The sequence below is a fragment of the Protobothrops mucrosquamatus genome, unplaced genomic scaffold (genome assembly GCF_001527695.2).
Source record: "Protobothrops mucrosquamatus isolate PMUCROS unplaced genomic scaffold, P.Mucros_1.0 scaffold2878, whole genome shotgun sequence".
NCBI lineage: Eukaryota > Metazoa > Chordata > Lepidosauria > Squamata > Viperidae > Protobothrops > Protobothrops mucrosquamatus.
The window spans coordinates 100,202-128,094 of NW_015388906.1; the positions used below are offsets into that span (position 1 = coordinate 100,202).

Consider the following 27,893-nt stretch of genomic DNA (forward strand, 5'->3'; position numbering starts at 1 on the left):
TCCCAGTCATCCAGGTCATGGTTGTCCCAAAGGTGCTTTTTCCAAAAGACAACTGGACTTTCTTGCCCCCCCCTTTGAAAACATGTAGCTTCTTATCCAAGAAGCTTCTTCAGGTCACTTTATTTCACTTCTAAAGAAGCTTCTTGGATGAGAAGTAAAATGTCTTCAAAGGGAAAAACAAAAACAAAAGTCCAGTTGACTTTTGGAAAAAGCACCTTTGGGACAATTGAGTCTGCTGTTACCCAGCTTAAAGGCAGTCTACAATTACATCACATGGGCTTATTAAGGAAAATCGACAGTGTTGCTTGGAAGGCATTTTCGGAAAGAGTTTCTCCATGCCAGACGCCTCTTCATAGCTTGGAAAGAGCATTCTGGAAAAGTGGTTTTAAGTATGTCTTGAAGACCCGATCATCCTGTTGGAAAGCAAAAGGGAAAGGGAAGGGAAAGCATTAGGCATATGACTGTTGGTGGCAAAGACAAGGCAGAACACCATAGCTTGATTTTATCATTACAGCCTCATAACTAACTGTCCAATTTTATGTTTTCACTGTGTTAAACTAAATGTAGTGAAATCAGAGTTCCTAAGTTCTTAACAAAAAGTAAAGGTTTCCCCTATCCAGTCGTGTCTGACTCTAAGGAGCGGTACTCATTTCCAATTCACAGTCAAAGAGCCCAACATTCTCCAAGGATGCTTCTGTGGTTATATCTCCAGCATGAACATACGCCGAGGTGCAAGGAATGCTTTCCCACTGAAGTGGTACTCATTTATCTACTTGCATTTACATGCTTTCGAACTGCTAGGTTGGCAGGAGCTGGGCACATGGATCTCAATGTCAACGCTGCAAATACTGTATATTCTTGCTTTGACAATATGCAGACCTGTCTGGTATTTTTATAATTAAATCAGGCAACAGTGAAAGGGGAGGAGAATAAGGAAAGCCCGGGAAAAAGAAACCGGAAGTGAATCACATCTTCCAAGTTAACTTGGAATGCTTAGATCTGAGATTCTTTTCCGTTGTACATACATTCCAGGCATTTTTCCCTCCCCTATTTTGGGATCATGGTTCACATCTTCCAATTAACTTGGAAGATGTGATTCACTTCCGGTTTCTTTTTCCCGGCCTATCCTTATTCTCCTCCCCTTTCACTGTTGCCTGATTTAACTATAAAAATACCAGACAGTTCTGCATATTGTCAAAGCAAGAATATACAGTATTTGCAGCGTTGACACTCAAACTGCCAGCCTTCCAGTCAACAGGCCTAGCATCTTAACTGCTAGGCCACAACACACATCCACACACCCAAGTTCTTATCTAGAACAAAATAGTGGTCTGCAAATATCAGTCCTTAAGCCTGAGAAATCAATGCCATATAGCTCAGGAACTGCTTTCACTGTAACAGTTACAGAATCCTACTGGTCTGAGTGTGCTTTCCCCCTCCTTCGCTTTATCTTTGTGTGAACTGGGGAGGGGGTGTCTGAGATGCTTTTTCAAATTACTTTGTTGGAATGGACTCAAACCCGCTTATCTGACCATTGCTTTGGTAGCAGTTCTTCCTCTTGTCCTTCAAGGCCATTCCCTATGGCCTCTACAAAATAGATTTTGCCTTGGTCTGATGCTGAAAACCAACCATTTCTTGTTAAATACTGCCTTTTAATGTAAAGCTGGCATCCTGTCCTATCCTGTCCTGTCACAATTTCCCATTTCTATTTCTGCTGATTCTGCTCACCTGCTGATTGGTCGGTGATTTCTTGGCCCACTCATAAAGCCTTTGATAGGCATGGCCATCATAGCTTCCCAGGGCTGAATTTAAACATGCATCAGAAAAGTCAAAGGCATCCACCAATGGTACAGCATCTCTCCTGCAAGAGCATGGAAAATATTTTATGAGTCACAATTTATCAGTTATGTTCTACCTCATAAAGTACTCAAAATATAATCCAAAAATCCAATAGAAGTTTTCACATAAACGAATCAGATTAAAAACATAAAGGACCAAACGTACAGATCAGAGGTAGCAGCAATGTATAGGCATCCATTTACACAAGTTTTTAAAAAATCAAGCAGTAGTGAAAGATGTGACTCATGGGCAGGGAATGGATGGATCACCACTGGGATAGAAGTCCCTAGAGCAGGGATATCAAACTGCCGGCCCACAGGCCAGATGTGTTATGGCAAAACCACGGGCACTTCATTGCCGGCAATGGAGAAAAAATTGTGATACTTTGCGACACGTCACATGATGTTGTGAGTTTGACACCCCTACCCTAGAGAGACAACCTGTGGCTGTCCAAATACTGCAGAACTACAGCTCTCTGTATCTCTTGCCATTGGCCCTGGCCTGAAGCTCCTGCAAGTTGTAATTTTGGTTCCAGACGTTTATTTATATAGAACCATGTGTCCCTTTAAGTTTGCAAAATCTGGCAGAACAGAGATTCAGAAGTTGATGCAACGATCTCTAACTGAGCATGAAAGCTAACGAAAGTTAAGAATGAAAAAAGGTACTTTGATCAACAATTTGCATAAGCTAAATAATAGTATAAAGAGTTAATTTTGTTCACAATACTTCCATTTAGTAATATAATTAACAAAACACATTAATTATATTAATAATAGTACAGCATAAACTATGTCCTTGACCTGCACACTGGTATAAAAAGTGTTGGGCAGGTTAGAGCAAAAATTTAGTCTGCACACCAGCTGACCAGCCACACGGGTAACGCCACATATCTTTCTCTTGCCACCTCTTGTAAAATTTTAATCCAAATCTTGTCTATTTCCTTTTCAGGCATCCTTGAAACCTAAGCCCCCAATAACTTTTGCATTTATTCTTGTCATCTTTCCCTATTTATGCAAACTTCATTTCATCTTTTCTTTGGGTTTTTTTTAATATTTATAAGATTTAATTTCAATTCTACTTTTAAGTATTATTTAACAATTATTATTCCCAAACATTTTTATAAGCTACTCCTTTCTCCAACTCCATTACCTCCCAAATAGTACCACTACTTTAATTTTTAATTCCATTCATTCTGCTGGAGGCTCCTTTTTTACTCTTTCCACCCACTTCTAAAAAAAATCTTCTAATTTCCCTCTACATTTTGCCTTTTTCTGCCCTTTGCCCTTTGATTATGTTCTTTGAAACTGTACACATACCATTTCAACAAAACAAAAAATATGTACCATAATTGTCCGCCAATACAACCAGTTCTGTAAGCTTTATACATTATATACACAGTCCATTTGTTTTGCAATATAATTTATTGTTCTTTTAACTCTGAAAATAAAGCAAGAAGCTTATTGGAGCCATGGCCTCTTATAACCATTGGAAATTTTTCTCAGCCTCTCCATTCACTGTGGTTTGTTCCCAAAATCTATCAACTTTTTTACAATCTTAAAGACTAGAATGATTCTCAAACTGCAAAAGAAACATAATCCTGTTCTACAGAGGAAAGAAGTGGGTTGGGGGAGTATTAGGATAGCATTTCAGTGGTAGCAATAGAACACAAAATGGAAAAAGTAGTCTATGGTCCTGTTTATGATAAGTCAAGCATATTAGATGGAGGCTGCATTTTTGCTCTTTGTAAAAATCAACATGTCTTATCCTCTGCCAAACAGATGTTGCTTGTCCAATTCATTTTCACTGTGTCAAACAAGATTTATGTACTGCTAAAACACTTCTGTCTGTAACCTTTAACTGGGCAAAAGATTGCATCATAGGGCAAAACTCGGTCAACAAAGGCACAGTACCTCAAATGGGTTAACTTATAGAATGCCAGGACTCATTATTCCTGAGGGAATGAAATTTGGGGAAGTTGTGACTGCTTCAGCATTGCTGGGCTGCTGCTGTGATCATGTGATCCCTTTTTTTTAATGTTCTGTGACAGTTTCCCATCTATTTACGTAATCTGTCACTCCCTCACCCAGCAGCAGCCTAATTGGGGGGGGGGAGAGAGAGAGAGAAGAGGGAAGGAAGAAAGTTAGTTTTCTCTTTTTCTGTTCAGATAAGGAAGGATAGAGGAGGGAGGGAAGAAAAGGAAGGAACAGGGAGGGAAGGAAAGAAGGAAAAGGGAAGGAGAAAAGGAGGGAGGGAAGAAGGAAGGAAAGAGGAGGATGGGAAGGACGGAAGGAAGATTTCCAACACTCACTGCCAGCTTCCCATGAGGAAATTCAATGACGAAGTCAACCAGAAGTTTGAAGAGGCTGATATAGAGTGAACCTAGTGTGTTCCTCAGTGATTGTGGTATAGACCAGTTTGATTTAGTGGTTAAGGCATCAGGCTAGAAACCAGAGACAGTGTGCTCTAGTCCAGGGTTTTCAACCTTTTCACCCATTGTACCACTTTTAGGATATGGCAACATCCAAGTACCACCAGTCGCCTAGCAAGGTGTCAAAAACTTGACCAAAAAAAAAGGAAAAAAGTGATAAAGTATAGGTAGCTTTCGACTTACAACAGTTCGCTTAGTGACTGTTCGAAGTTACAATGGCACTGAAAAAAGTGCCCCCCAAGCCACAGCCGAGCAAGACGCCTGCCTGCCCGGTGACGCTCTTCCTCCTGTCCGAGGTTTTCATTGTTGTGAGCATTTCTGTTGAGTATTGGCAGTGGGGGTGGGGTGGGGGGTGTTTGATTTTTATTCCTCCCTGTTTGCTGGGTGGTTGCAGCAGGTTTTGGTCACTTCACAAGACCCTGGGACACTGTGACCGTCATAAATATAAATCAGTTGCCAAGCATCTGAATGTAAATCACAAGACCCTGGAGATGCTGCAACATTCCAGCTGATCGGCGCTTCTTCTGGAGCCTGGCGCTGATCTTGGCGCTTCCACTGAGCCCTGATAGCCCTGCAGCTCCAGCCATCTCTCACTCAGGCTTGTGTGGTGCTGCCACCGCATTCCCCTCCCCCGCTACCACTTTTCTAGGATGGTCTCGTACCACCTGCCAGGTATCAATGTACCACAGGTGGTACCCATACCACTGGTTGAAAAGCCCTGCTCTAGTCCCACCTTAGGCATGGAAGCCAGCTAGTGACCCTGGGCCAGTAACTCTCTCTCAGCCCATCCCAACCACAAGGATTGTTGTGGGGAAAATTGGAAAGGGAAGGAGTATTACAGTAAGTATATTCACCACCTTGAACTATTTATAAAAACAATAAAGGCAGGATACAATTAAAATATATAAAAATAGACACTTCTTGGGCAAACTGGCTTTTGCTCAGACATGGCGAGTAAACATTAACTCCATTTTCATATTCACTCATTCACACAGAAGGGAGTTCGGTGCCCACAGAAATGTCACTGTTACTAGGCCACAGCACATTATACGGTTAATCTTTATAGAGAAGCAGGTGCAAAGCAGTCTTATGGAGAATATGAAAACGATGTCAGTGCTTCTCGAAGGATCCCTGAAATGTGGCAGCCTCCCTTTTTGTTCATCCAAAGATTAAGCAGTTTGTTAAGATTTGCAAGAGCACCACCCAAATATGGAATTAAATGCATTTTTGTGAAGAAGAAAATCACCTCACCGAATGACTGCCAAGAGGTCCAGGTAGGTTTCAGTCACCCGGTCAATTTGCTCTGTAGAAAAATACGCATCCTGCATAAAATCTCCTGCATTAGAGAAAATCCCATGTAGTGCAAAGAGGTCACAGAGATTTTTGAGGACCCTCTGGATAGCAGATCCTTTTGCATGTTTCCCCAACTCTTCAGTAAATTTTTGTACCACGATGTAATGGCTATGAGCCTGAAAAAGTTAACAGAGAGAGTCATATCCCAGATCTTTGTACCATAAACTTGCACGTATATTAAAAGTTTGTCTGTCAAAGACGGTTGGAAAGAGATTCATTGGAAAGGTTCTACTTCTACATAGTAGGGTTTTGTCAGGTCCCCAAAGAAATGCATTTTAACCCTATGCCTATTTTCTACTTTCCTATAGCCTTCCTTTGTGGCCTGCCATTCTGTTGGGAGGGGGGAGCTTTTGGGATGGCTTTGCACTATCTGCAGGATGCCCTTATCTGAGAGACAGTTTATGCTTGAAGCCAGAAGAAATCGAAAGTGAGAAAGACCTTGAGGAGCCCTTGGAAAAGACCACTTATCAAAACACGATGCCACCTGTGGATTCAAATGAACACTGGGACTCTGGGGGTAGGAGTATTGAATGTTGCTTTTAATATACTGCTTCGCGGGTTTTTCTCTCAGACCTTGCCTTGATTCCCTGCTGTCACTAGCCCCTAATAAAAGTTCCTTTTGAGACAATGTCTGTTTCAAGAGTTCTGCTTTCTTGGGTGGCTTAGCTGAGGTAGGTCCTTACAGGTTTCTATTTCAATATCTGCAATAGCTGCTCAAAGTGATTTCAGGAACTGGGATCAGAAAATTTGTCTGGAAAGTTTTTCACATATCTGGGATCTACATCTGAAAGGCATGTTTCTCCAAACTGGTATACTCTTCCTTCATATGTGGTTAATTTGAGGTTGGAAGTGGATGTCTCTAGACAAATCCCCATGTTTTTAGTAGTAGGGCTTATTGAGCAGCATTAATCTAAGTAATTGTGTCCACCATTTTGAATTTACATTCACCTAATTCAGAGGTGTCAATTTTGCCGGACACGTCACGCGGAAGCCTCGCCCACCCCATTGCCGGCAATGGCAAAACTGTCCCGAGTTTGACATGTCTGACCTAATTCCTCAGAGAAGATACAACAGATCCAAATGAATGGCCTGAGAGATCACTACAAAAAAGGAAAGTCAACAGAAAACTTAAGACAGAACTAATTGGTGGACCATGCAGGAAACAGCTAGCACCAACAGCTGCTTACTGTAAGCTAGGACTCTATTCTTCTAATCCTGCTGCCCCCCCCCCCCAAATTTGACAATTGTTATAAGTCATGATTCACAGTCTGACTTTGACCTAGAATATGACAATGCTACTCCAGCTAAGCCTGTGCTTCAGGATTGTCAGCTTCAGAAATCAGTAAATCAGGATTCAGTGGAAGCTTATCAATCATTTTGGCTATTCAGCTCTTGAATCATGTTCCTGCTTCATGTTTGTGTCTCTAGATCAGGGGTGTCAAACTGCCGGCCCACGGTCTGGTTTCATCATACCGGAGCCGCGCCCACCCTATTGCCGGCAATGGCGGAAAAGCTCCGATACGTTGCGCGACGTGACATGACGTCGTGAGTTTGACATGCCTGCTCTAGATGAAACTTGAATTATGGAATGCTAGGTATATTATAAAAAATTGTATGGGAATGCTAGTGATAGGATGTAGAACGTATAAGTCCAAAGCCCACTAACTGCATAGAACCTGACTCAACCAATATATATCTAATTTTTAATGACATATTTTGGGTCAAAATTATTTTAAAAAGTACTTTTTAAAATAATTTTTGACCCAAAATATGTCATCAAAAATTAGTCTTCTTTAAAAAGTCATTTTAAAAATAGGTTTAAGACATGGCACATTGGAAAAAACCTGGCACACCTTGACAAAGCTTAAAAAGTCAATGCCATTTTCCCTTCCATTCTTCCTACACAAAAGGTGGTTTTGCAAAGTGTGAAGGGTCTCATTTTCCTTGGCTTCATTGCCTGAGCCTAATTTAAATGGTGGATTCTCAGTTCCTGGCAAAATAACTGATTAGGGAAAAGCACAAAGCAGTTACCAACCATCGCAGCTTTGGCTAGTTGCACAGTGCACTGGTTCCAGGCTTCATGTTGTCCTTTTCCTTCCTGAACCAACTGCTGAAGCTTGATTGCCACATTTCTTACATCCCTGAGAAGAATAAATATTGACATGTCAACATGTTCAACTAATATTTATAACTGATTACCTCATTTCTAAAAATACTCTTTAATAATGGCAGAAGATGGGGACTGACCCATGCAATGACATGGGAGGGTGGAATTCTGGAATGAACAATTGCAAATAAAAGCGTTTTCCGAACACTGTGATTTATAAAATAACTCTCATTGCAAATCAAAAACAATTCAATACACCAACCAAAGACCACATTGCAACTTTAGGCCCATTATGATACATGGAAATCTCAGGTTCTACTTGATGTTTATAAAATGATTACGTTTCAATACGGGTTGTTTTTCTGTACCATCTGTGTAAAGCTCTGACTATGTGAATATTTGGTTCAAGTGTTAATCAGCTGAGATGATTATGATGCTATGGGTATCAGTTGAGGTGTTTCATCAACAGTCCTGAAGACAAAGTCATGGGATTTAAAAATATTTTATCCAGCGGCCTTCCCGGAAAATAAGTTAAACAGAATCCTCTTCAAACCAATTATTTATGAATGAGACAGGAGCATCATTTTGAAAACAGAGATTGCTAGAAACAAGAATCAGCAGAATCAGCAGAAGATGAAAGTGACTGTAAACAGTCCTGCTAAAAAATCTTGAGTCTGAAATAATGGGGCAATAAGGATAAATACTCTAAAGAAGAATAAGGGGGAAAATGTAAATAAATAGAAGATTACTGTTACGAAGTTGATGTTAAAATATATATTGTGTATATATGTGTACTATGTTTTGTTTTGTTTTGTTTGTCGGTTTAAATAATAAAAATTATTAAAAAATAAATAAATCTTGAGTCTTTGATTCCATTTACTTGGCTAGGAAATCAGGCCTGCATGGAATCTGTTTGCTAAAAGTATCATCATCATCATCATCATCATCATCATCATCATCATCATCATCATCATCATCATCATCATCATCATCATCTCCTCCTCCTCCTCCTCGCCTTCCATCCAGTTCCCTCTCCCTACTGTACCATACCTGTCCCTCATCCCATCTCTATTTTGTTTTTGTTTTTGCAGTTTTATTAGGAGAGAGGAAACTGCATGCATGACCATGAGAATTTGTGTGCATTCTTGTTTATGAGGTAAAGTGATGAGTGATGGGGTAAATCACTTAATTTTATAAAGGGAGATCTTAATTTACAAGGAGTTCTTTTTAGTCAGTAGTTAACATTTGACTTGAATGGGACAATGGACAGAAGCATGCATGCAATATCTTCAGTGCGGTTTTAGCTGCAGTTGGCATCCTTAAATGGACAAGGTAGGAAACTGAATTTTACACAAGATTTCTATTTTTGAATCCCTCCCCCTATTTATTCTTCCTTTGGAGATGAAGAACTTCCTTCATCTGTGCAGGACTGAATAATGAGTGTTAATTTTTTTTAGTGATTATGTGCCATTAGTTGGTGTCAACTTTTAGTAGGAACACAGATTTTCTCCTGCTATTGTTATATTCGTACGATCAACTTGTTTAATCCTGAGAATTAGGGGAACCAACTGAAAAACATATGAATTCTGGGAAGAAGCTTCTACTAAGACATAAGACCTTAGGGCAAAGTCTTCTGCCTCGTCTTTAATTTTCTCTGATCTTTTACCATCCAACCTATGGATTGGGATGTAATACATGTAGTCCTCGACTAACAACATTCGCTTAGTGACAGTTTGAAGTTACAACAGCACTTAAAAAGTGTCTTATAACTGGTTCTTGCACAGACCAAGCATCACACTATCCCTAAGATTATGTTATCAAAATTCAGGTCTTGTTATCTGGAATGTATTTACAACAGTTGCACAATAGCTGCGCCATTTGCGACTTTCCCCAGCCGACTTCTGACAGGAAAAGTCAATGGGGGAAGGCAAATTTGCTTAATGACTGCATGATTCACTTAACAATTGCAGTGACTTGCTTAAAGACTATGTAAAAAACTCATAAAATGTGGTGGAATTCACTTAGCAATAGAAATTCTGATCTCCGTTGCGGTTGTAAGTCAAAGACTATCTGTATATCAAATTCTATTCCAGTTTCTTTATACCAGGGGTAGGCAACCTCAGCATAGCTGACTCAGGAATTCTGGGAGTTGAAGTCCATGAGTCATCAAAGAGCCGAGGTTGCCTACCCCTGCTTTATACCAACCTGAAGGCTCGATACTTATAGGCATCTGTGTAAATATCAGGATTTAGGAAATCCCTTTTTTCCCGGGCTTGACATTTTCCAAAATTCACCGAAGAAAAGTAGGCAACTGATGAAGGAAGTGGCTGGCCATTTTGTGCCATTCCATAGCATTTTATAAGAAATCTAAACATAAAGAAGAAAAACGAAAACCAAGACACATCCTAAGATTATTTGAATCGTGACAATTATTTTCAGAGATAAACAATAGGCATGCAAAAAAGATAACTTTAGGACATCAGAATACAGAAAAGATCTTTACTATGTAGGTAATCTGTGCTTACACTATTTGCCCTGTTTCCTTATGAATGCCACACTACTACATTTCCTTAACTCCTTAGTTCAACCCTGTCCCTTTAAAGCAGGGCTTTTCAACCTTTTCACCCATTGTACCACTTTTAGGATATGGCAACATCCGAGTACTACCAGTCGCCTAGCAAGGTGTCAAAAACCTGATGACCCCCCCAAAAAAAGGAAAAAAGTGATAAAGTACAGGTAGTCCTCGACTTACAACAGTTCGTTTAGTGACTGTTCGAAGTTACAATGGCACTGAAAAAGTGCCCCCCCAAGCCACAGCTGAGCAAGACACCTGCCTGCCCGCCCGGCAGCGCTCTTCCTCCTGTCTTGAGGTTTTCATTGTTGTGAGCATTTCTGTTGAGGATTGGCAGCGGGGGTGGGGTGGGGGGGTGTTTGGTTTTTATTTCCCCCGTCTGCTGGGTGGTTGCAGCAGGTTTTGGTCACTTCACAAGACCCTGGGACACTGTGACCATCATAAATATGAATCAGTTGCCAAGCATCTGAATGTAAATCACAAGACCCTGGAGATGCTGCAACATTCCAGCTGATCGGTGCTTCTTCTGGGCTCAGCAGAAGCGCCAGGATCAGTGCTGAGCTCCAGCTGGAGCCTGGCGCTGATCCTGGCACTTCCGCGGAGCCCTGACAGCCCTGCAGCTCCAGCCATCTCTTGCTCAGGCTTGTGCGGTGCTGCCACCGGTTCAGTTCATTCCCCTCCCCCGTTACTACTTTTCTGGGATGGTCGCGTACCACCTGCCAGGTGCCTATGTACCACAGGTGGTACCCATACCACTGGTTGAAAAGCCCTGCTTTAAAGATAACCACAACAATAAAAAGAAAGGAAAAAAGTATTATTTTCTGGAACCTGGGGGAGACACTCAGTCCAGCCAATTTTTTTCCTTTTCTCACAAAAGCTGTAATTCAAGTATTCTTGCAGCTTTGTCTCCTAAGAAGTTGGAATATTCTTGGATATTCTGTTTCATAAGATAGCTGGAGCCAACGTGAAAAATTTTCCCTGCAGCATTTTGGAATCCCTTTCATAATATGGAAGTGCTGGACAATAAAAACTTTGATTGCTAAAGACCACTCGTTTTAGAAAAAAGCTGTAGAAGTGCTTGTAAAAGGTATTCTGGAAAAGCTTCTGAAATCTCTAGATGTTTCTAGCAAGGTGTCATACGTCTGATTAACGAAACACTAAAAAGGACTTTCAGGCATATTTTCTCCTAAAAGCATTTATTAATGTTACAGATACGTCAGCACAACATGGAGGAATGCTTAGATCTGCTTCTCTTCCGTATGGATAACATTCCAAACATTTCCACTCCCTTATTGTAGGGTCATGGTTCACATCTTCCAATCAACTTGGAAGATGTGATTTACTTCCGGTTTCTTTCTCCGGGGCTATCCTTATGCTCCTCCCTCTTTCCTGGTTGCTGGTTTAACTATATAAATACCAGACAGTTCTGCACATTGTCAAAGCAAGAATATACAGTATTTGCAGCGTTGACACAAGGCTTGAAAGATAAAATTTTTTCCACTGAAGTTACCTGGCTGTTTGCAGCAGAAGAACAGTATTTTCTCCCTCGTAAGTACAAGACGGGATCACTTTCATATAAAGGGAAGGCAAGCCACTGAGAAGAGAGTAGCCATGTCCCCCACAAGCCTTTCGACACACCTCCACTCCTTCTGAGCAATAGTTGGTAGTGATCACTTTTATGCCTGCTGCCAGGGCGTGAAGCTGTGAATGTGGCAGAAATTAAAAGAGTAAGATGGTTTGAGATAGTGGCGAATTCATCAGAGTAGAACTGGGTGATCATGAGTTGTAATTTAGGCATGAAGCCAGCTGGCTGACCTTGGGCCAGTCCTTCTCTCTCAGGCTTAAGAAGGAGGCAATCACAAGTCACTTGCCAAGAAAACTGCAGGGATTTGTCCATGAAGGTACCAGGAGTAAACACTGATTCAAAGCATTTTTTAAAAGATATATAACAGTGATGGTGAACCTTTTAGAGACCGAGTGCCCAAACTGCAACCCAAAACCCACTTATCGCTGGGTGCCAGGTGGGCATGGCCCACTGGGTGGGTGTGGCTATGGTGATCATGGCAGACTGGGTGGGTGTGGCCAAGGTGGGTGTGGTCACCTCGATGTTGCTCGTGGGGAGGGATGCCTGTGGGAGACGGGCAAGGTTGGGGGAGATCCAGGGGGTCTCTGGCAGGTGGGGCGGTGGACAGGAGACTCATCCTGTGGGGTGAGGTGAGGCGAGGCAAGGCGAGGCGAGGCGAGGCGAGGCACGGTGGAGGTGCCATTGTCACAGGGCAAGGCGAGGCAGGGGCCAGGGCGGCTGCTGCCTGACATCATTGGCCCCCGCACACAGAGGCCAGTGAGCGCATGGGGGCCGACAGTGTCCATCAGCAGCCACAGCCTGCCAGCCCCTCGACTGGCGCACTCTGGGGCTCCACAGCCCACTGCCAGCAGTTCAGAGAAGCTGCCTCTGAGCTGGCCGGCCGGCCGACCGACAGCTGAAGAGGCGATGCAGTGGGTTGTGCCCGGAAAAAGGGGAGCATATGAGCCAGGAGGGACAGGACAGGGGGGGAGGAAAACCAGCCATGCTGGGATGCATCCGGCCACATGGGACCTTGGCAAGTTAGCGGGCGGTTGGTTGAAGAGGGATGGTTGCCATCTCTGGGGCATGGCACGCATGCCCACAGAGAGGGCTCTGAGTGCTGCCTATGGCACACGTGCCATAGGTTCGCCACCACTGATATATAACTTCAATAGTTCAACAGCGAATATGAAAAATAAATGAATAAGCAAACACACCTCATTTGGTATACCTTTTCTCAGTCAGAAATGTACATTTACGAGGGTTTACATTTTATATTCATAGCTCATATGGTTGATTCAAACCAGGGATTTGGGGAAGGGAACAAGTACAGTATAAATAAATAAAACCTCCTTGGGTTAGTTTTATCTAGCCTTCAAAAGTCTTGCATAGTAAGTCTGAGAACCTCCTATTGGAATAACTCACACATCTGGAGGACATCAGCTTGGAAAAGACTTTATTCACTCAAATGTAGGCAATAAATGCTTACTAGTAATTGGACCAAATCCCACTGATTCATACTGGAGAGAGTTAAGCACACCCTTAAAAAGCTCTCTACCATCTTAAATCAATATTGCATCTATTAAAAAAGCATTACTGCTATTAATAACAGCACCCATATTGGACAACAGATTTAAAAGCTCTTAACATTACTTGGACCATGTCCGAAGCCTTTGTTTTGTGGTTGTAAAGCAAGCCAATGCACAAGTATCTCTTAAAACCACAACTGTCTATCGAACCAAAGTCTTCTGTTTTAAACAAGGGAAAAGCTCCAATCACATTCCCCCTGAAACTATCCTTTTGGATTGTTTTTAAAATTCATTTTATTAGCGAAGTACAGCAAATAATAAAAAATGACATTCCAGTTAAAAATTCAAAATCAGTGTTGCTCAAACTTGGCAGCTTTAAGATGTGTGGAATTCAACTCCCAGAATTCTCCAGACAACCAGAACATCTTAAAGTTGCCAAGTTTGAGAAACATTGATGTAGATGTTACAGTGATAACCTGTATGTATATACGGAACTAAACACGTGAAATATCAATACCACTTTACAATGCCTTGGTAAGGCCACACTTGGACTATTGCATCCAGCTTTGGTCACCACGATGTAAAAAAGATGTTGAGACTCTAGAAAGAGTACAGAGAAGAGCAACAAAGATGATTAGAGGATTGGAGGCTAAAACATATAAGGAACGATTGCAGGAATTGGGTATGTCTAGTTTAACGAAGAGAAGGACGAGGGGGGACACGATAGCAGTGTTCCAGTATCTCAGGGGCTGCCCCAAAGAAGAGGGAGTCAAGCTATTCTTCAAAGCGCCTGAAGGCAGGACAAGAAGCAATGGATGGAAACTAACCAAAGAGAGAAGCAATCTAGAACTAAGGAGAAACTTCCTGACAGTTAGAACAATTAACCAGTGGAACAACCTGCCTCCAGAAGCGGTGAATGCTCCAACACTGGACGTTTTTAAGAAGAGACTGGACAGCCATTTGTCCAAAATGGTATAGGGTTTCCTGGCTAAGCAGGGGGTTGAACTAGATGACCTCCAAGGTCTCTTCCAACTTTATTATTATATTATAATGATACTAAATTAAGTAAATGCCTAAGCTTGATAAATGCAGACTGTATAGAAACATACTGTTCCCTATTTTCATTTTTAGATATAATGACATCTGTAAAATCTATAAAGAACACCTATCTTGAACCTATTCTTAATAACAGGAATTGCTACCAGAGTCTGAGTACAGTGCCTGCATAAGAGTTTGGAGTATGTAGGGTTTTCTATTTTATAGTCATATACAATATTCCAAGCATCCTTACTTGGATTCTCAAAACATAGGACAGAGCTCACACTCCAATTCAACAGCAACTGACTTGTGAGTGATTTGTACCGAAGAGATATTTTTTTCTGAAGGGATATCTGAGGAATAATTTTTCTGACTGATGAAAGGGGCCAAAGGTTTTCTAAATACATGAAAAGATGCTCTATGTCTCTTTCACATTACCTCTGGAAGCAAGTCAAAGTTTCTTTCATTGGTCTGTATGTAGCATCTGTTGAAAATGTCCTGCAGATAGTTGCAGACAAAGTGAAAGGCATATGCAGTAGCCAGCTGGGGAAAAAGCTTCTGCTGCTGAGTCTGATAGTCCAAAACTTTAGCCTCTGGATCACTGAAGAAAAGAAAATATTGTTTAACCACAATGACTGGCAATGTTGCCCACATATCTTCAAAGTACCTTCACAATAGAAGTAGCTTCCTGCTTTCACTTGATTACACCTTTGGCCCCCATTAGCCAAGCTAGTGCAAACCACAAAAATCTCAGCATCTTCTAAGACATGCTGGCCATGGGTTTGATCCTCCGAGAGACTTGCCCCATCCCAGATAGCCAGTTTGGTGTAGTGGTTAAGGCACCAGGCTAGAAACCAGGAGACGGTGAGTTCTAGTTCTTAGGCATGCAAAACCAGCTGGATGACTTGGGCCAGTCACTCACTCTGAGCCCAACTCACTTCACAAGGATGTTGTGTGGAAAAAATAGGAGAAGAAAGGAGTATTAAAACATTCACTGCCTTGAATTATTTATCAATATAATAAAGGTGTTATTTATATATATATATATATATATACACACACACACACACACACACAAAGTATAATAAAGGTGTGGGATATATTGATACAAAATAAGAGCTAGGAAAACGTATTTTTACCTAACCCCTCCTAGACATGGAAATAGCAAACTGTTGTCCTGCAGAATCAAATCTGAACTGAAACAGGGTATTGCTACAAAAGGCATTAATAATAAGATAAAGCAGCCTTTTATCAGTACAGGTAGTCCTCAACTTACAACAGTTCGTTTAGTGACCGTTTGAAGTTTACAATAGCACTGAAAATAGTGACCTAATGGCCATTTTTCACACTTATGACCATCGCAGCATCCCGATGTCACGTGATTTACATTCGGACGCTTGACAACTGACTCACATTTATGACAGTTGTAGTGTCCCAGAGTCATGTGATCCTCTTTTGCGACCTTCTGACAAGCAAAGTCAACGTGGAAAGCACGTTGTTAACCACCATGTTAAATTTAACAACTGCAGTGGTTCACTTAACAAATGTGGCAAGAAAAGTAGTAAAATGGGGCAAAATTAACACTTAACAATTTTCTCACTTAGCAACATATATTTTGGGCTCCATTGTGGTCGTAAGTTGAAGACTACCTGTATATTTTCCAGTTTATACATCCATAGCAATAGAATCAAATGTTGCATTGTGGAGCACCCACAGCTTCTGAAGACAAGCTGTTCCACTGATGGATTGTTCTCACTGTCAATACATTTGTTCTTAGTTCTAGGTTGCTTCTCTTCTTGGTTAGTTTCCATCCATTGCTTCTTGCCTTGCTTTCTGGTGCTTTGGAAAATAAGTTGACTCCCTCTTCTTTGTGTCAGCCCCTCAAATATAGGAACACTATCATGACACCCCATTCCTTCTTTTCACTAGATTAGACATATCCAATTCCTGCAACAGTTCTTCATATGTTTTAGCCTCCAGTCCCCTAATCATCTTAACTGCTCTTCTCTGCACTCTTTCCAGAGCCTCAACATCTTTTTTATATTATGGTGACCAAAACTGGATAGAGTATTCCAGGTGTGGTCTTACCAAGGCCTTATAACGTGGTACTAACACTTCATATGATTTTTCTCCAAATGTTGCTTAACAGTCAGTGACTACATCTCTTTCTAAAAAGAAATTGAAGCTGTTATTCCCATGATTGACAGAAAATTATATTTATAGTTGCCTGGCTCATTGACTTTGACCTGTTTTAAAATAAGAATAACTGCTTTGTTTCAATCAGAAACAATCATATCAAAAATTATTTCCTGGATATATAAATCAGCTAATAACAGAACCCACCAATATTGATTGAATTGAATAAACCCAGTTAAATTATAAACTCCAGGTGATTTCCTGGATTTATGCTAATATATCGTGGAAAACATTTCTTTGGTAGCAACATAGAACGAAGTTGAGGAAGCTGAGTTGTGCCTATGGCATCCATGGGAAAATCAGATTGTGCAGTATATGAATCCCAAAACATATTTCTAAAATAATTTTTCCATGCTTGAATAGAAGTATAATATGTACACACCAGAGTTCAGAATAGGTGCTGGAAATTGTAGCCCATCAACATACGGAATACTACCAATTCTTTATCCCTGCCCAAAATCGAAAACAATATTGTAAAAAGAGAATAGCATTATGTGTGTGTATATCTATGGGAAATTAAGCTTCCAGACAGAAGCATTTCCCTCTTTTCATATCATACCCTGGCTTTAGCTCAGATTGCCGACGCACCACGGAGTATCGGATAGCAATGGTACAAGCCTTCATCAGACAGGGGATAATTGAACCCTGAAGCATGTTCACCCGAACCACAATCATAGTCAAATAGTTGATCTTGTCAGATCCTTGTTTCTTATACTGACCATCTGGTAGAACCTGGAAGATCAGATTTTTTTTTTAATTTTAAAGGCAAAAGTACTGGGGAATGAGCTGATAGACATTAAGAAAAACTTAAAATAATTTACAAAATTTATTCTTAAATCCTGCATATTTTGGTGAGTATGAGAAAGAAAGTGCAATGTTGCCAGTGAAGACTGCTGCTAAGAAGCAAATACGGGCCAATTTTGCTTCTTCATCCTATATCAGCGGTTCTCAACCTATGGGTCATGACCCCATTTGGGGTCGATTGACCATTTCACGGGGGTCGCCAAGCAAGGCTGTCCGCCATTTTTCCCCCTTTTCCGGCGGGTGCCTTACCTCCCTTGGGCTGGGCCAGCTGGTGGTCGGCCTGCTCTGTCTCTGCCGCTTGCCAGCTACGCCTCGGCCGGCGCAGGGGGCGGAACCACACATGCGCGGTGCTCCCGGGCAGGGAAAGTCCTCGACTTACGACCGGTTTAGTCCTCGACTTACAACCGGTTTAGTCCTCGACTTACGACCAGTTGGGGGTCGCGGCATTAAAAAGGTTGAGAACCACTGTCCTATATGAAAGTTATGGGTGAACTGTGGTATATTTAATGTGAACCAAAATGTACTTGGGCCAGAGAGTAACCCCCCCCACACACACACAAATGTCTATGGAGATTCTCAGTCATGCAGGTTATGGTTGTCCCAAAAGTGCTTTTTTGAAAGGCAACTGGACTTTGTTTTTCCTTGAAGATGTTTTGCTTCTCATCCGAGAAGGTTCTGGAGAAGCGAAATGTCTTCAAGGAAAAACAAAGTCCAGTTGCCTTTTGAAAAAGCACCTTTGGGACCCTCCCCCAAAATAACACTAAAAAGAAAAATTCATTACAAAAGCTGAGTGATTTGAGTGCTCTTTTTAAATTTATGTTTAAAAAGAAAATCAAAACTAGTTCTTTCACAAAATATTCCTGGGCTGACAGGATGCCGTCTAGACCAGTGTTTCTCAACCTTGACAATTTTAAGGCATGTGGACTTCAACTCCCAGAATTCCACAGCCAGTAATGCTGGCTGTGGAATTCTGGAAGTTGAAGTCCACATGCCTTAAAATTGTCAAGGTTGAGAAACACTGGTCTAGACTGAGTGTGGTACTGTAGTGGTATACATTTAGTTGGTGATTGACTCCAAAAGAACTGGAGAAAATAACAAAATGCAAAGACCTGTAAGTAGAAGTAGAATGACTGTGGCAAGAGAAAGCAAAGATAGTACCAATAATAATAAGCACCTTGGGTGCAAATCCCAAAACCTCTGGAGCACTACTTGAACACTTTCATCATTAACAAGATCACCATCAGTCAATTGCAAAAGGTAGCTTTGCTGGGAACAGCTTACTCCTGAAACAATGCCTTTAACACTATCAAACAACCACATGCCTAGCCCAGGTCCTTGGGAAGGACTTGATAGGTGGATAAAGATGCCACATCCAGTCCAAACATTTGGCCAATTGTGCAAACAATAATACTAGTAGTAATAGTAGGTAGGGTATGCAGGGCTCAACTTTTTACAGCTTTCAAAGCAAGGAGGGGAGGGGAGGGGAGAGGAGAGGAAGATTTACTAACATTCTGTCAAAAATCTGAACCAGGTATCAGAATTCTATGATCTTTGGTACTGATTTTGAATACATGAGAATTATCTGTCTATACCTGAGAGAATTTGGCCAGCATGTTTTCTCTTGGAACACGAACATTCTTCAGGATGAGAAAGCCATTGTCAACATTCTCAAAGCCCATTTTGGGACCTATATCCCCTAAAGTTATTCCTGAGGAATAAAAAAAGCAATGAGTAACATCATTTCATAAAATGGAAATCTTCTATTGCACAAGGAATTAGTCAGTGGTATGGCCAAACCCATGAAAAATCCAGGAGAAATTGTGAAGATGTCTGAAGGAGAGCATATCTTGACTCTGTCTTCAGAAAAGGGACAAAGACCTAGGACCAATGTAAGACTATTCTTACATTGATATCTAGGAAGATTCTAGAGAGATCAAAAAGAAAATTTAGCATTCTTTGGTTAAGTGTGGCTTCTTCTTCTTCTTCCAGTGTGTCGGAGAATGGAAAGACTCGTAGCTTACACTTCTCAAGAGCTTCATAAAAACATTACCTTGACCTGGAGAATGATCTCTGAGACTGCGGATTTGTACGATGAATGGATGCATGCCATAACAATGTCCTTTCAGATAAAGCTGAGCAAAAAACACAGCATGAGTTGCAGTTCGGCCCACTGCAAGAAGATGGGAAGAAAATAAGTTATCATTTGGTTAAAAATAAACTAGAATATCCAGATCTTACTATATAATCTTACTAACTATTCAATTTAATTGTTAAAGTTGTCATAAAGAAGACAAGACACAAACACTTGAAACTGACTTGAACAGATAACAACAACAACAACAACAACAATAATAATAGTTGGAAGGGACCTTGGAGGTCTTCTAGTCCAACCCCTGCTCAGGCAGGTAACCTATACCATTTCAGACAAATGGTTGTCCAGTCTTTTCTTAAAAACTTCCAGTGTTGGAGCATTCACAACTTCTGGAGGCAGGTTGTTCCACTGATTAATTGTTCTAACTGTCAGGAAGTTTCTCCTTAGTTCTAGGTTGCTTCTCTCCTTGATTAGTTTCCATCCATTGCTTCTTGTCCTGCCTTCAGGTGCTTTGGAGAATAGCTTGACTCCCTCTTCTTTGTAGCAGCCCCTGAGATATTGGATATCATGTCACCCTTCATCCTTCTCTTCATTAGACTAGGCATTCCCAATTCCAGCAACCGTTCCTTATATGTTTTAGCCTCCAGTCCCCTAATCATTTTTATTGCTCTTCTCTGTACTCTTTCTAGAGTCTCAACATCTTTTTTACATTGTGGTGATCAAAACTGGATGTAGTATTCCAAGTGTGGCCTTACCAAGGTGGTATAAAGTGTATTAAAGTGGTATTAAAGGAGTAATCATGCTTACTCCTCTCTGATTTTGGAATGTGTTCAGTGAACAATGATTCCACTAAGAAAGTTCTAGCCTTCACACTAAATCATCTTAAAGGCTGGAGGGAAGCAAAAGAAGAAATGAGTCTAGCATTTCCTTCCATTTTGATCCAATTCATCAGTGTGCTTGGTACTTACAGTCTCCTGGCCACCATTTCATGGAAGAGACGCTTGGCGTGTTTAGGATAAATTCCTGAGTGGCCACATCAAATGTGGCTGTGGACTCCAAGCCCCGAAGATTAGATCCTTTGCAACAAAAAGATAAAAGAGTTTTCGGCATACCAGACAACTTGATTGAATATTTGCTAACAAGTCCCAAAAGTGCATTTTCAAAGTTCAGTTGCCTTTTGAAAAAGCACTTTTGGGACAACCATGACCTGGATGAGTCCCCATAGACATTTGCTAGCAAGATTTAGCAACCCTAGCTGGTCTTTCCTCAGGAATGAAATTTATGCAAAGTTTCTCTTGTTGTGAGCAAATTCCAACTCTGCAAAGATCTCAGTTAAAAGTAAGGTTGCAATATTTTAGACATATTCTATATTTCCTAACATGAGAGCTGAGTTCGGTATAAGAACTCATTGAGTAACAATTTCATTTCGCCTGGACTTCTAGTTTAATTGTTAAAAAACATACACATGCACACCAATAAATATGAGGTTTCTAAAACATCTATACAAAATCATAAAATCACTGTCTGGTTGAATTTGCCTAAAAGCTTAACCACAGCTCTGACCTAAAGATCAGTTTGAACCTTTATGACAAAATCAGCATTATTCTGCACCTATTCTGGGTGCCTAGGTGCCTGGGTGGATAGGCTGGGTGCCTATCGAGATGGACTTATTATAAGGCCCCAGGTTTCTTAGGGACCAAACATAATAAATAGTTGGAGAAAGCACTCTGCTCTCATTTTTTGTTGATAGACACTGCCTCATACTGCTCAGTGACTGTAAAGGACAAGAGAACTGAACTTTGTACTAAAAGTTAACTAAGCAAAAGGTCTGCTGTGGTAGAGTCCAGAATGTAGAAATACTTTATATATACATTAGACTTTGTATTGGTTTGGTCAATTGCTAAGCCTCTTTATCTAAGCACTGGGTTATTCTCAAGTGCTTATAGCCAACTGGCTGGAAGAATGAAGGTTATGAATATTTATTTCTTTAGTCTTTACATTCTATCTGTATAACTATTTTTCTGTATGCAATTTGCTTTGCAATTGATTGTGAAGAATGATGATGATGGTGATGATGATGATGATGGGATACTATTTGACAAGAGAAGTGGCCATACAACAATGGAGAAAATCATAAATGAAAACCAATGAAAAATGGTCATATGAACAAGAGCTTCTCTAAAAAAAAAAACCCCTCAAAGGCAGATTTGATGGACCACTAGGTCTTTTTCTGCTGTCAGTTTTCTATGTTTCTGTATTTAAATTGGTGAAATAAATGGTAAAAAATGAGGTTCAAAAATCAGATCAAGATATTTCTGTAGCTACTGAAGGTTAATCGAGAGGTAACATTCTACTAATAGTCACGCTATGATAGACTTTATTACTGTTCCTGTTAGTTATTACTCCCAACAAAAGGCGGCACTTGTTTAATCAGTTAAGCAAGCATAAATACATTTCTGCTTCATTTAAAACAAAAAAAATTAAAACAGTGCACACAGCCAGATATCTGCATCTATATTGTCTGCTATATAACATTTAAATAATAATATAAAAACCTGGGGCAAAATTTGCAGTGAAGACTATATAGCATAAATGTGATATCACAAGCACTAACCAGTAGGCCCTCTTGAGAAACAGATTTACCTTGACAGATGGAAGTACTGCATGCTGAAAATATGCAAAAACAAATTTTACAGCATCCTCCAAGTCAGGAATGGATGAAATGTGATAGGGATGATGGGGTGAAATTGTTGCTATTATTCTTAAAAGTTTACTCAGCCCAAGGAAATGGATCCCAGCTCCAAGTCCATCTTTAACACTTTCAGTAAAACCTTGGTAACATTAAGATGTGTGGATCAAATAATTTATTTGGCTGCTACTCTCCTACTTTCCATTACAGAACCACTAAGCATTATGCTTAGAGTCTCTTCCACAAAATTTCAGTAAACAACTTAGATATTAGAGCATTTGATTTGCATTTAGGTCAACCTTGTTGTGTATGTGAAAACAAGAAAAAGCACTCAGCTGAAGATGCCACAAAAATGGAGCACTTTCTCCTGTCCTCTTGCTATTCAGTAGGACCCAATAGAAGTCCTATTGAGACTTCCAGTGGTGACATTAAGGCGGTGCGGAGGCAAGAGGACAGTCTGTCCCCTAACTCTGATCTTTCTACGATTGGAGACCCTTTGGGGGCGTAGAGAGCCTGGAGGGCTACGCATGAGAAAGGGTGAAACTGGAAGAGTAGCAAGGTGAGAGGCGATCACCCGCTACGACAAAGGAAACCCCCTAAATCCAGCGTGGAAATATCTGCCATCAACAGATGGTGGATCTGAGGCCCTGACAAACCACAGAGGATGCGGAAGCAAAGAGAAACTTAACAGACTGTGTTAATGAGTGAGTTAAAATAGTTCAAAATATCTTTAAGGAATAATAGAAAAGTCTAAAAAGATCTACTTGTCTGTTAGTGTGAGTGTTGAAAAGAAGCTCAACTGGTGAGGGAATCCTCAATGTAAGCGGCGATCCGGCGGGAAGAGCTGTGAGTTGGCAGATTTAACAACCAGAGGCTTAACAGGAGGGAGACATAAAGGAAGGAAAGACCTTGTGGTAAATGTTTTAGCGCAAGTACGAGGAAGACAATGGAGGATTAAGGAAGAAGAGATTGAGAGACAGCGGCGAAAGCAGAGTTGGTGGAGTCGGTGGGACGAGAGAAGCGAAGGGAGAAGATCGATAAGCAAGCAGCTGGGAAGGAAGAGAAAATGGCGATTTAGGAGAAACGGAGAAGGAGTGAATACGCTGTGGAATATTAGAGAATATTGGAGAAAGTGGTTGGAGAAGAAAGTTGGAGACAGATCTGAACGTGGAGATGATTTGGAAAGCCAAGGAGACGACGAGAGGACGTGTTTAAGTGACGAGAAGTCCTATTGAAAAAAATCCTGCTTCTTTCAGCCTTCCTGGATGTTGAGAGAAGGATATGTGTGTGTTGCAAAACAATTCATGTCAAGTAATGGCACTTGATGAATCTTTGGCATTAGAGTTTACGAAATCAGGGATCTGGATAACAATGCTTACCATGTCCCAATTCAGTCTGGGCGTAGGTCCCTATGATGAAATTCTTATTTGCTAAAGGAATCCATTTGTTGATCTGTTCATCAGTGCCTAAAGCCAAAATGCTCTTTATAAAGACTATGTGTAGGTTAAATGCCAAATCTTCAGAAAGAAACCTGCAAAAACACAGTTGCCATTATATCCCCTAACAGTGACTCACAAACATGTATTCAATATACAATTCATAAGTAGACAGTGAGAGGGCAGATGTTTAAAAGTTCAGTGGAGCAATTTTGTTTAGGCTCCATAAATGAGATCTATTTCTAGATGTTGTTTTCTCCTTTCTAAAAATCATAACCCAAACCACTTGATAAATCTTGTTAATATCAGGACAGCCCAGCCACAGAGACTCGAGTCTACCAGTGATGGATGGGTCCCATAGCCCTGGTCTTCCAAGCCTGGCAGGCGAGCTGACAGACCAGGGGCCTCCAGCAGTTTTGAGGCGTTCGGAACAGGCGAAAAGGCCACCAATGTATTTAAGGGACTATGTTCAACATATGACCTTATGAACTATCTAGGGGAAAGGGGTGTAATGTATTGAGGTAAAGTATTTGGAATTGTTGAAAAAACAATCATAAGACTCTGTCAGTTAAGAGCCAGACTTGCTGTCTACATGCTAATTGTCTTGTGTTAAAGCAGAACTAATATTTGAATCCTATTGTTAACCCTTTTCGAAAATAGCATCTGCCCCTCTCATTATCCCTGCACACAGCCTCCAAGATAATATTCAGAACAAAAAGCAAAATTAATACCTAATTGCTTCCAGTAATGTAATTAAGTTTACATTGCTATCCTAGGCATGTAAGCCCTAGTGCAGGGGTAGGCAACTTTGGCTCTTTTATGACTCGTGGACTTCAACTCCCAGAATTCCTGAGCCATGGCTGGCTCAGGAATTCTGGGAGTTGAAGTCCACGAGTCATAAAAGAGCCAAGGTTGACTACCCCTACCCTAGTGCTTTCAGTAGGTCACGTGGCTTCTAACATGTTACAATTGCAGCAGTCCAAATCTGTTAAGGAATACAATGTGTTTCTGAACTCAGTGATTTAGAAAAAAAAATACTACAGAATTAAAATTACATACTTAAAGCAGCAGTACTGTTCTGGGCTATTTGCAGTCCATCCCATTTTAGCCATCTTTTGGGAGAGGTAAACAGATTTTCTGATAGCAGTTTCATATCTTTCATTTTGGCTCTGGAAATACCGGTTTTCATGGCTAAACTCTGGATCAGCCTCGAGCACAGCCTCTGTTGAATACATAAGCATTCTTTTAACACATGATGACATAGGAAGAGCATGACAACACCTTCAGTTATCCCCCTCCGATTCTGCCATAAAGAATTCCCAGGAGCCTTGCAAATGACTGTAGGAACTTCTAGTTGTTTCTGCAATTTTAAACTGGAGGAACATTTAGCTGCTAACTTCCAAAATATATGCCTCTACAAACAATGGTTGTATGTTGATCAATAAGTACTTTTGAATGGGGAAAAAAAACCCGATGGGAAGACAAAGAAATCACAACAAGATGAAACATACAATTTGGTCAAGTTTAGTTTGTATGCACCACTTAATGCCAAAAGTAAGCAGTGAAGAAGATATAAACTACATCTAAACATTGTTATATTATCTCTGACTTTAATGAGAGCCTGTTGGGTGTAATGGTTGAGGCATCAAGGCTAGAAAGTTGGAGATCTTGAGTTCTCGTCCTGACTGAGGCTGAAGCTAGCTGGGTGACCTTGGGCCAGTCACTCTTTTTCAGTGCTAGTAAGAATGTGAGGGCAAACTATTGCCAGAAATCTTGCCAAGTAAACTGCAGGAATTGGTCCAGAGCCAGGGGTAGGCAACCTTGGCTCTTTTATGACTCGTGGACTTCAACTCCCAGAATTCCTGAGCTAGCATGGCTCAGCATGGAAACCTCTCCCTTTTCCCTCAGCATGGCTGGCTCAGGAATTCTGGGAGTTGAAGTCCACGAGTCATAAAAGAGCCAAGGTTGCCTACCCCTGGTCCAGACAGTTGCCAGGAGTCAAAACTGACTCAGAGTTACCCCCCCCCAAAAAAAAACCCACAGAGAGAGGTGGCGGGTGGGGGAAGAGTAATGCAGGGGTCTCCATCCTTGGCAACTTTAAGACTTGTGGACTTCAACTCCCAGAATTCTCCACAAATCTTAAAGTTGCTAAACTTGGAGACCTCTACTGTAATGTACTCTGTGAGCTCTAACTTCAATATATACAATTCTCTAAAAATGAATATTGTTTAATTTGAGTGATATGTCAAAAAGATTGGCTTAATTTATTTTTAAAATAGTTGCAGTGGTTTACTAAAGAATAATTTACCAAGTTATTACAGTAACCTGTCTCACTGAAAAATAAATTACAATAATATATGAGAGCCAAGCCAATTACTATACTGCAAAGTTACACAAGTTTTCAGGATTTTTCATCAAGTGACGAAAGCATTTTCCAATGCTGAACCACACGTTTTTATTTTCAGCAACAGAAACTTTTCAGAACATAAAAATTCTTCCCTCAACTCTAATCAAGATATGGTTTCCTTCCAAATCCTAGATGCATACTTTTTTGTGTGTGTTTTTCTCCTTGATCAAGGGACTTACTTTTTCCTCTTTTAAAACTGATAATTTCATAAACTAAGTTCCAAAGACTACATAGAATGTAGTTAGCCTGGTTTTAATGTTTGCTGCTTCTTTTGGCTGCTATAACTTAAAATCAAAGAGATAACTCCAGTCTTAAAACAAACATCCAAACATCCAAACAAACAAACAAACAAACAAACAAACATACAAACATATGCAGTATTGCAATGATGGAAGATGTCCATAGGATAGAGAGAAAGAAAGACATAGGATACAGAGAGGCACAGAGGTGTAGGAGTCAAATAAAAAATAAATAAATAAAATTAATTTGTCATGAATTCTTTTGAGTTATCTACTAACCAACTTCCCTCCGAAGCTTGGTTTTGTTTGATCCACCATCCAGTATATTAGTAAGGTGCTCAATGGAGAAAGAGATATTTTTTCGTTCAATGTCGAGATCAGGGTTCACATTTTGTCCGGGAGAATTTGGAGAAAATATATTTGCTTTCTTTGCTTCCATTCTGAATACTTTAGAACCTGTGAAAAGCATCCAAAATTAGTTATCTAGATTCTAAGATCTCATAGAAATATGTAATTAACCAACAATTTTGAGTATAGAAAAGAGGGTCTAGGAGAGTGTCAAAACAATTTTATCTATACTTTCCTGCTGGGTATAACCAATTTCAAACACAGTGGGATTTATTCTGAACAATCATTCTGTAGAGTGTGCTGTCAGTGCAAGAGTCTATTTGACTTGATTATATTCTCCTTAAATCCTGGTGTCAGAATCTATTTATATTTCCTTTCTATCTATCTTCTCTGATCTAAAACCAATTCTTACCCTTCCCTGGATCCTGCAATACTCCCAAGGGGGAGGGGGGATATGCATGCGGGTTTATTACTTTCACTTCCTCTATTCACTACAAAGTAACCTTTGTTTATTTGCCTTCATGTCTGCTAACCATTACTATGTAACAATTTGCCTCTTATCCTATGCCCCCTCTGAACTTCTCCTCCTTACCGGGCAGCTAGGAAAAGGGGGGGGGTGAAAAGATACAGACCTCCAGGATCTGGTTTATTTCTCCATCAAAATAAGGTGTGAAGAGCTGTTGCATGATTGTGCACAAGGAGCCGGATTGATGTTATCTTTCCTGGATTTAACACCTAGAAATTTGCCGCTCTGAATTTTCCCGGAAGAACTGGGGTGGGGTTTGCTGAGGGACACTTTAAAACATCGATCTGTAAGGGAATCCCTCAGATCCTGTCTATTATGCCTGCTATCAATTACTCTTAATAAAAGTTCCTGTTGGAAGAGATTGTTTCCAAGAGTTTTGCTTTCTTAAGATGTGGGTTGAAGTGGGTCCTTACACCTGGAGAATGAGCTTGTTCATTGTGATTACCAGTAGCATTATTATGTTCTGTTGACAATGTGAATATCTATACACTATAAATAAATATTTTTTTTAAATGGTCAAGATTTCAGTGATCTCATCCTTAGAATTGTTTCCTAACATTGCAGGAAAATGCAGACAGCTCAAGCACTCAATAACTTGCCATCAATTTTCTACCCTGTAGATATGAAAGTCTCAAAGGATCTGATAATTTTGGTGCAACAGATCTATACACTTTTGTAGCTCCATCTGATAACTGAGCTGTAGAAATCCTTTGGTGGGATGCTTTG

The 27,893-nt window shown here is 40.6% G+C and overlaps 1 protein-coding gene across 1 annotated transcript; it reads right to left on the reverse strand.

Annotated features, from left to right (window-relative positions):
- Positions 1-309: 309 nt before the first annotated feature.
- ACOX2 (acyl-CoA oxidase 2) lies at positions 310-27,327 on the reverse strand. Its single transcript, XM_029286102.1, has 15 exons — positions 27,270-27,327; positions 26,573-26,749; positions 24,707-24,869; positions 23,591-23,742; positions 20,491-20,598; positions 19,481-19,600; positions 19,023-19,138; positions 17,186-17,358; positions 14,869-15,031; positions 11,810-12,000; positions 9,933-10,094; positions 7,656-7,761; positions 5,519-5,736; positions 1,729-1,861; positions 310-413 (listed from the first exon to the last, which is right to left on the reverse strand). Exons 1-15 carry the CDS (start codon positions 27,325-27,327, stop codon positions 351-353), a joined length of 2,103 nt encoding a protein of 700 aa, XP_029141935.1. The 3' UTR covers positions 310-350.
- Positions 27,328-27,893: the final 566 nt, after the last annotated feature.